The sequence below is a fragment of the Falco punctatus genome, assembly GCF_963210335.1.
Source record: "Falco punctatus genome assembly, chromosome: 2".
NCBI classification, from domain to species: Eukaryota; Metazoa; Chordata; class Aves; order Falconiformes; family Falconidae; genus Falco; species Falco punctatus.
The window spans coordinates 16,156,857-16,166,760 of NC_137581.1; the positions used below are offsets into that span (position 1 = coordinate 16,156,857).

Consider the following 9,904-nt stretch of genomic DNA (forward strand, 5'->3'; position numbering starts at 1 on the left):
ATGGAATATCTTTATTGAAGGATTGGAACAATTAGGAATATGTATGAACATTAAATTTACACCTAAGATTCACCACATACTTTATAACTTTCTTAGTTACACTGTCAGTTAGTGACTGTTTTGAAGACACGTTCTTTGAGATATTTTTTTTCTTACCTTTAATTTTAGAAGTTTTTCCTGGCTTAGAATTTGTTCTGATAAGAAAAAGAAGGTGGAAATCTCATTATGATCTGTATGATGAAAATGCTTTTTCAGTCTTCCTGTATTTTTAAAAAATGGCATCATGCTTCAGCAATTGTAGGCAGTTGGAATGATCTGTGTGCCAAAAATTTCAAATAATATACCCTGTGATCATCTGTAAATCAGAAGTATGAAATGCTAGAACTGTCAATGTAACTACAAAGTAGGCAGAGGAACTCTCAATCGGGCCAACAATATACCTTAATCTGGGTGGGTTATCAAATCCAATGTTAAATTATCGGTGTTAATTCAGGTGATAGTTTAGTTATATGATGTGAAGTAGGTCTCTCCTAGTCTGATGCGACGAATATTTAATTTAGAATCAGTCTGTATAAAATTACACCTTCTTTAATACAGCTTCAGATTGCTTTAGTGAAAGGTACTGAAAATGTATGGCTGTTGCAATATAATCACATACTGATATGCACATAGAACTCTTCGCTTTGTGCACTGATTGTACTTTAGTACAAAAGCAGGTAGTCATTCCTTTTCACGTGCCATTTTCGGTTATTGTAGAAAACAGTGAAAGGAAGGAACAGATATGGCAAGAAACTTCTTGGGTAGTAAGTGCTATGAGCTTTGGTAGAGCTTAATATAAATAGTGAAAAACAAAAATTTATCGCATGACTGTATTCAAATTGACAGAATTGACAGAAATACTATTATAAGGCATCCTTTTTTTACAATATACTTCCATCATGAAATATAAAGAAATAAATGGGGGAGGCCTGTAGAGGTAATGAAGTGAAAATATGACTTCCTGAAGTCTGCTATAGTTTATATAATATCATGGGAAATTATGACATTAAATAGTAAGGAAAAATTAATTGCAGAGAATTTGAAATTTTGGAAACAGAGATGCTTTGGACCATGGTATCAGCACACTTTCTACAAATATATTTTAAAGAAACATAATCTGTAATGTGTAACAATAGCTTTTTTGAAATTAAGCTATTACAATAGCTGCAAAATGCCAAACACCTTGTAAGAATTAAACTTCTAAATATCATGGTTAACTCCAGCCATTAGTCTGAGCTGAGTTGCAAAAATGCTATGCATGCTAATTATAGTTACTGTGAAATCCGTGGCCTTCGTATTAGTTGTAATTTCTTTACACTGTTTGTCAGAGAAATGAGAACATGGCTGTGGGAGTACTCAGCCAAGCAGTATCTGAAAGTACATTGTTCTGGTGTTTTATTTTTTTCAGTGTCTTTCAATACTGAATCAAAGTAAAAATTTTGGTCTTCATCTTTAAAGGAGTTTCTGTGATTGGTTGAAGTTTTCCAGAAGATCAGATGTTCTTATTTTACATAACTATAATGTCAAAGGAACTACCATTATCAAAAGAAGAAATGTGGGTGCAGTAAAAAGATGTTTTTCAATAGCAACTCACTTCTTTTAGAGATGTTCAAGATGGCCTTTGAACACCCTAACAATAAAATTTAAAACCTTTTCATCAGACCAGGCTTCCCTTAATAACTTTGCCAAACTCTCATATTTATCAAACTAAACTCCATAGCAAAATCCCTGTAGAGTGCAGGAAAGGCAGAAAGAAGAACATGAGATTAATCTTTCTAATATTTGTGTGATAGGGATAAGTAAGAGCTTTGAAAGCATTCAATCAAAAGTGTAGTGAGGTAAAGTGTAATATAGGACCTGTGCACATAATAAATTGAGGTCTTAAGTATCAATGTTAACAACAGAGAGCAGTAGGAAGGAGTGTGTGGGGAAGCCTCAGTATAATCATTAGTAAGACTTTGTTCCTTTTGTGCCTTTTATGATTTTTTTCTTCATATTCTTTGTTCTTGCAAGACAGAAGAAGTAGCACTGGAATATGTATAGGCTGTCATTAAAGACTGACACACAAACTTCTCTTTTACTAGATAAAGCCATCTTTTTCCAAGATATCTTTATGTGGAGAGATTTTGAGTTTGAAAAGAAACACTATAAAATACCAAATGTCAACACTGTACCTGAAAAGCAACAGACCTGAAAATCTTAGGGAAGATTTAAAGGAAAGATCACAATAAACTTGGCAGGAGAAGGAATAGGAGTAGGGAGAGGAGTGTCACACTTTCATAATGAGGAAAAGACCTTAAGCTTTTGACAAGAGGTTGAAGCAGAAAAAAAGTTTCTGCAGTTCCAAATCAAAAGTCTGAAAAATTTAATCTATTCATTTCACTGAGGCCTTGTTATAAACATTTGTGGAAGTTAAAGTTATACCACTCTAAGCTTTCCATTTTGGGTTATTTTGGTTCAGGTTATCCACAGTTTTGGAGGCTCTACTGTGAGTCCTAGTCTGTATGGAGCACATATTGCTTTGAAGAATGTTGCCACTTCTCTGGTCATTGTCTGTTCAAGGAGAAACACAGCTGTTTTCTGTAGCTTTTTAAAATGCAATCTTTTATAACCTTTTTTTCATGTTAGGACACGTATATACGCATCTTGCACATTTTAAGAGTCCTCAGCTCAGGGTAAGAACAGAAATATGACTTCAGAGAAGCAAATTTTTGAAGATTGCAATGCCTGTCTACAATCAAAGGAATAATTAGTTAATAAAAATGCAAAATGTAAACTTAGCTACTATACAGTTAGTAGAGTATTAACAAAAAGACCTCAACACTTTGGAAGAAAGCATTGCTTTTCAAGCATGACAGTAACCCCCCTTGTGTTACTGCTTAATTGCAACTTTTCTTGTCAAATAAATAATTTTAGAATACTGTAATTACCTAGAACAATTTATTTCCATTACATCTTCTATGATACCAGTCTTCATTGTAACATCATACTTTAACCACTTTTTAAAATTTAGTACACTTTTAGAAATTTCTTGCAAGAGAAAATGTATTTGAAAATGGTACTTTTCTCCATTTTGGTTTTGTGGTCACTCATCCAGTTTCCAACAGCATTGCATTTCCTAGTTCCAGTGCTGCTTTATGAACATTGTGTTTGGTGAAAGCCTAGGTTGTTATTAGGTGTTTAATTCAGGGCTTTAGTATGATAATATAACAGGCACGTGATTTGCAGATTGTAACTTGTTAGACATCTTCTCCAGCTTAAGATTTAGCCTTTTGAAAAGGTGCATGAAAGTTATTACTGAGTTCAGTTTTATTATTGCTGAAATTGAAGTTCTCACTGCAGCAGGCCAAACTGACTATTATTATCGTTATTATTATTTATACTGGCAAACTGTAATTATTTGTACTGGGAAAATAAAATGATAACAGATACTGAAAATTTTACTTGGAAGAAATCCAGAACAGATATCATTGTCATTAATATATGCAGATCTTCAGTGAAGAAAAAAAGGGAATGTTGATTTCTGAGGCTGAAAGTACTTAATTAAAAAAAAAGCACTTAAACCACGTTACATATAAGCATTGTGTAGTTACATATAGAAGCATATGGGATTCTTATTTAATGTTTCCAAACAATAGTTTAGGTAAGAAGTCTTGAGTTATGTTAAATAAAATCTTCTTTCATATTATTTCAATATATTTTGTTTGCCACTGCAGAAGCTGTGTAATCGTGCATTCCATTCTTTGAAAGCTGTGCTGAGACTTCCAAGCAGAAAGTCATGCTTATTTCAGTGATTGTTCTCTTCTGACATTGTAATGATTGTGTACTTGGCTGTTGCTATTGTATTTCCATTAGTCTAACACCAGGCAACTGCAGTTTCATAAATGATGACATTTACAGGTATTTTTCTCTAACAGTTAAAATAATGTGAATCCAAATCAGAGGAAGTTCACATTGAATCATGGTCCAGATCTTGCTTTTAAATCATGTTTCCTATTCTCACACAGAACATTACAATAATTAGTTTCCTGTTATTTAAAAATTTGGTCCCAGTAAAAGGATCAGTGTTTATTAAAGCATAGTGTAATCATTACTGACATTTCAAGTCTGTTATATATGTTTGAATATTTTATATTTCCATGGCAGATCAGTGGCTTACAACTGGAAGGTTGCAGTTTTGATGGAAATCGACTTTCAGAAAATCTGCATGATTCTCCCAGTGTGTCATCTGTTCTCCCTTGTTACATGGCCTGGATTCCACAGGTACTAAATTATTAAAAGCCCTAAACTTTCAAGACCCTTAATTTGCCTTTTTCTGTGTAGTAGCATTTCAGTATGATATTGCTGACCTGTTTTCCTCCTCGTTTCAAAATAAAAACCCCTGTCTTTAATAGGAAAAGCAGTTACTACTTTTATGCAAAACAAACTTACTATCATTTTCTCAATATTTGTTAGCTACTATTGTTTAGATTAAAACAAGGGCTTTATTTCACTCATACTTTTCCTTCCCTGTCTTTTAAAAAACATTAACGTATTTTCAAAAGTTTATTTAGTAAATGTATACATGAGTTTGGGAGTTTCTTCCTAGAATATATTTTTTTCACATTTTAAACATTAAATTTAAATGCAACAGCAATAAAAGGATAGCAAACATAATGTGATCTGTACACAAAGGAGGCCTTTCCCCTACTTACACTAATTTAAAAAAATGCCAATGCTTGCAGAACTATGTAAGATGAAAGTGAAGTAATCTGAACAGTACAAGTTCTTACGGCTTCTCTCTCAAATTATAATAGCAATCTCTGAAAAATAAAGGAAAAAGTTGCATAGAACTTATCCAAGAGTGCGTATGAATTACAAATTCATATGCTTACAGTCTTATAGCTAAAAGAAAGGTTATGGTAGAGTTCATCTCATCTAAATTTAGCTGTCTAAAAGTTTTACCTGGTATGACTTAGTTGCCTTAGCTCCTTCTTTGGTCTCAGTAAAAGATAGGCATCTCAGGAAGTCCACCCCATCATAAGGTAACTGGGATAAATGTCTGTCTAGATGTGGCTCTAGAGAAAGCCTAGACCTCTAACTCTGCGACAGACAGGTGAGAAACCCCCCCACATACAGATTTTACACCAAAAATCAAGTGTAAATGTAGACAATGAGAAACAGGTGTGGATGCAGTTTTCCCCACTTCTTTATCACAATAAATCTCAAATTATCAGTATATAAAAAATGAAAAATAATGTCACCTTTTATCCTGTCCTGTAGACATTAACTCATCAAGAAAATGAATTTATTAATCGGAGGAGTTTGTGATTTGGCAACCTAGAGAACTCTGCAGAGTTCTTTTGAGAAGGCTAGATTTGGTTCGAAGAATGTTAAAATGTTCACTGGACCCAAGTAGTTGAAATTTCAGTTAGAATTGAGTTTATTTATTATAATGAATTATGGCAATCATGAGATCTGTGGTATATTGTGATAGATGTTGTGCAAGGATTGCTAACACACTACTGTATCACTCCCCCCCCCCCCCCCCCCCATTTTTATTTGTAGCACTGGAAGTATAGCATTATATTACAGTGCAGCATTAGGAGTATAGTGGTCAAGATTAAGGCTTTGAACACCCAAGTAAATACTAGCTGGCATCTGTACTACTGCTCCCAGCTTTGATAGTTAAGAAAATACTGCAAATAAATAAATAAATAAACCCCACCACCAAACCACTGCAAAATGTATTACAAAGTTGACCAGTGAGATTTTTTCCAGCTCTTTAGTATTTTACAAGATTTGTTTTGTTCAGAGAAATAATTTCTAGTTTACTTGAAAAGTGATGCATGTGATAAACACTGAATTGCCAAACATCTTTAATATATAGACTCAGTGGTGGGGGGGAAGGATGGTAATATACACAGTTTTACATGGTAGCACCAACTGCTTATCTTACACACACTGAAAATCAGGACTGCTAAGTAATCCTCTCTTCGCCCTGAAAAACATTCATCATGTGTTAGAGACAAAACAGATTCTTAAGCGTTTTTTCTGAATGAGTCTATGTTCTTCACATTTCAAAGGTAAGATCCGCAAGTTATATGTGACATCAGCAGAGAGCTTTATAAAACATAGAAGTGAGATAGTTCAATGATCAGGGAATTAAACTTCTTCCAATTAACTTCATATTTGAAATGAATAGCAACTGAAATCTTTGTGTTGGAAAAAATATAATTATTTTCAAATGCAAACTAAAACTTGTCAGCTGCCCAGATTTAAAATATATATTATCTCTAAGGAGAGCATTTCTGAATTTTTCTGCTCTTAAGTTGTTTTGCTATGAGCTTCACTGTAAAAATTGACCAAAATCAAACGCTGTACTCAGAAAGCAAGGCAGAGTCGGGACATTATGCACTTCCCTTATCTCATTCTCCTCTCCTTAGGAGAAGAGTGCATCAAGTAGAAGATATTATCTTATGATTCTCAGGTTTTTAATTTGTTTTCTTTTCCCCACAAATATCTCTTAGGAAATCTAGTGAGCAGAAATCTGTATATTTATAATGCAATGCTTTGACGTCATTTTCAACCAAAGTAAAATAAAATGAATTCTTATGTGTGTGTCTGTCTGTCTATGTGTCTGTGTGTGCGTGCAGGGGGAAACCAACCCAAAAAATCCTAGCCTACAGGATTTCTCTGAGAACCCCCTCAAAATGCTGCAGTGCTCAAATTGGAGTATTTTGAGCTACTAACATGATGCTTATTCTCATTAACCTGTGAAGATCCTTTACAGTTTTGATCCACTGATAGATCCCAAGCTGTGAAGGATGTCACTAAGGGGGGTGGAGCTGTGTGCGAGGCAGTCTAGGCAAAGAGAGTTTTTGGACAGTACGCAAGCCAAGGACATAAGGATTTGTGGTTCAAAAAGACTTCCACAGAATGGTTTTAACCCTGAAATAATGTGATTCCTTAAAGCATCAGTGGGGTTGGGAAAGATGTGAGAACAGCTAATTTGACCCAAAAAGGTGTAAAAAGAGGTCCTTGAAAGCAAACTGACCAACTTTTGGCCTCTCAGCTTTGGCAAAACTTAAATTCTCTGACTGACAGTTCCCTTACAGATTGGCCAGCATTTTGTCTTCTTCAGTAGGGTTAACCAAGGGATAATAAATATAATCCTTCTGAGAACAGCTGAGTTCTGATGACATACTTGTGATTATTAAGTTGTTCTATACAACTTGTAGAGTGCACAGGCCTTCTGCAAGGATTTAAACAGTGATGGTCAAAAGACATGGGAAGCTGATTTTCAAAAGGAACAACAAAATTCTTCAGAAATGGCTTACACTTGATATTACAAGGCAAAGTGCTTGAAACAGTTATTGTTTGCATGTTCCCTTTTTCCTGTTTTCAGTTATTTTCTAATATTGAAGCTTCCCTAACTCACATTTGATGTGATTTGCATTAAAAAGACCCCTGTTTTTGTTTCAAATTCCTTTCTGACAAGTGAGCTGGTTTGTTACTTGTTTCATGAAAATCTTCTGACATTTTCCTCTTGAGAGAAAGGGATATTTTGAGTGTGACAGAAAACTTGCTTAAAATAAATCAATTGAATCAAACCCCAAATTATTTACACTAAATAAATACATCATGGGTTGAAACCCAAATTACCTGCTCTAAGAAGTCTAGACTGAGTCTGAGCTCAGTTCTATAGCCATACATAGGGACAATGCCCTGTGCAAAGCCCTAGAAGGGAGCTACGTCCAAGGCACACACTGTAGTACAGAGAGGAGCGATTACTGTTCTCAGGCTAGAGCATTGCTTGCCCATCAGGATACGGACTGAGAGGTAAAACCATGGTTCCAACCAAGGGCCTTCCCTGAGCAGCGTTTACAATGCAATTGTAATTTGTAGTAGTAGTACTGCTAATACTGTGCAGTAGAAAGGTACATGTGTAGAAAAATACAAACTAAATTAATCCAGCTGAAAGTTCAAAGCACTCAGTTCAAATCTGAATGCTTAAAGTTAACTTGAGAATTTCCTATTTAAGCACTTAATGGAAATGTCCTGTTTTCCAGAAGGGGCAAAGAAACCCAGTTGGGACTGTGATCAGTATTAGTATAAAAGGCATATAAAAACAATAATTAAAAAAAAAAAAAAAATCAAAAAGTCATCAAACCTACTTATTTGTTTGCTAATAATATAGCTTTTTACATATGATTGCATGTCTTGAAGTGCTAGAAGTATATGGGAAGTATTAGGGAACTGGGGCTTTTTAAGTCCTGGTCTAACTAAATTGTGGTTAATGCTGAGTTCCTCTTAATATCCTGCATTAAGGGGGGGGGCTGTGAGGCTCTAATGTACGGTATAGTAGCTTTCTCTGTATCAGAGAACAATTTTAATATTTGGAGTCACCTACGTTAGAAATCACTGTTTAAATCCATAAAGTAGCCTGGTAAGTGTGGAGTAAGATTTTTTTCTTTGGCGTGGTTCCTGCAGTACCCCACTTGCCAGTATCCCAGACGCAGGTTGCAGCTGGGGCTGCTGCACAGGAGGAGCAGCAGGGTCGTGCGGCAGGGATGGAGGAGATGCGGCAGCAGGGCGTGCTGAGCACTGCCTGCCCCAGGGCTCCAGCCTGCCCCTGCGGTACAGGTCACTTCTCCTCTCTGGGAACTGTTCAGCACTTCCCTTGCCCCTGGTTTGCAGAAGCTTTTGACATGTAGTTTTGGGGGGGGTTAGCTGAATGAAGGTTTTGGTGTGTAGTTCATAGGATCACCCCTATTATATAGTGTCTTGTGTTTTCAGTTTAACAAACTGGAGGGAAAAAGTAGAGGCTTAGTTATGCAGTAATATAACAAATTTTCTGAAGTCTGCTTTGTTAGTAATCCGTCTTCTTTGTAGCCTGGGCCAAGAGTTACCTGTTCAAGCATGCAGTGTCTAAACTGTGTCTTAGGATCTACCTTCAGATACCGTATCACTGGAGATTATTCCTTCCTCATGCTTCATTTTCTGTTTAAGTGATAACGAAGTACTTGTTTATTGGCAGAGCGCATATGGTCCATATTCTCCAGAGGAATGCATATCGTTACCAGTCTACGCTAGCATGGAGAGAGATCGTGTGGTGACAAATATTGATGTACCTTGTGGAGGAAACCAAGACCAGTGGATCCAATGTGGTGCTGCTTTATTTTTAAAAAATCAGTAACTTGAAACTGCATTAAATTAACTCTTGAAGTTAACCATTTCAACATCTCGGTTGTTTCTTATTAAAAGAAAACTTTAGATTCTTTCCTTAAACGTTTTTAAAAAAAACAGTTTATAAATTCCCATTTATTTTTTTAAGATATATAAAATTAATTCTATTTGAATAGACCTTCATAGTATCTTTGTGGGATATTGTAAAAGTTAACATGGCACTATTCAGCAAACTGTTGCTTTAGATTGTAAAGTGCTGTATTTCTTTCTCAAAATTGCTGAAATCTCTTCTGTTTTGCCCATAAATATTGAATATAAAATCAAAGTCGGTGCTTTTTCTTTAATCGGTTAGTTTCGTTATCCTTTTTGAACTGTTGTTCTTATGCCTCTATTACTTAATAAAATAAAATGATAAAACTTACTTGTTGTAATTGAAATTGAATGTTTTACTTGAATATAAAAATCATGATAAATATTTCAGCCTGTTTTAATGATGTCTTACTTGTAATCATATTTCTTTGTATTTCTTTTCAATAATAGGAGCTTCATAAACTTAATGTGGAGTTACAAGTTCAGATAGACTACCATCACGGCTGTTATCTAGAAGTTACTGACAAAAAAATTTTATGAAACTGTACTGAATTCCAGTAAGAATGTGCACATAAATGCCGGAGATAGACAATTCTTTAAACAAATG

The 9,904-nt window shown here is 35.0% G+C and overlaps 1 protein-coding gene across 1 annotated transcript in view; it reads left to right on the forward strand.

The window, feature by feature from the left end:
- The window catches only part of DYNC2H1 (dynein cytoplasmic 2 heavy chain 1), a 176,376-nt gene extending 166,748 nt beyond the window's left edge, over window positions 1-9,628 (forward strand). The window contains exons 88-89 of the mRNA XM_080376468.1: window positions 4,186-4,302; window positions 9,059-9,628. Of these exons, the coding sequence (XP_080232594.1) occupies window positions 4,186-4,302; window positions 9,059-9,217 (276 nt within the window). The 3' untranslated portion in view covers window positions 9,218-9,628. The remainder of the gene's footprint in view (window positions 1-4,185; window positions 4,303-9,058) is intronic.
- The last annotated feature ends 276 nt before the right edge of the window (window positions 9,629-9,904 follow it).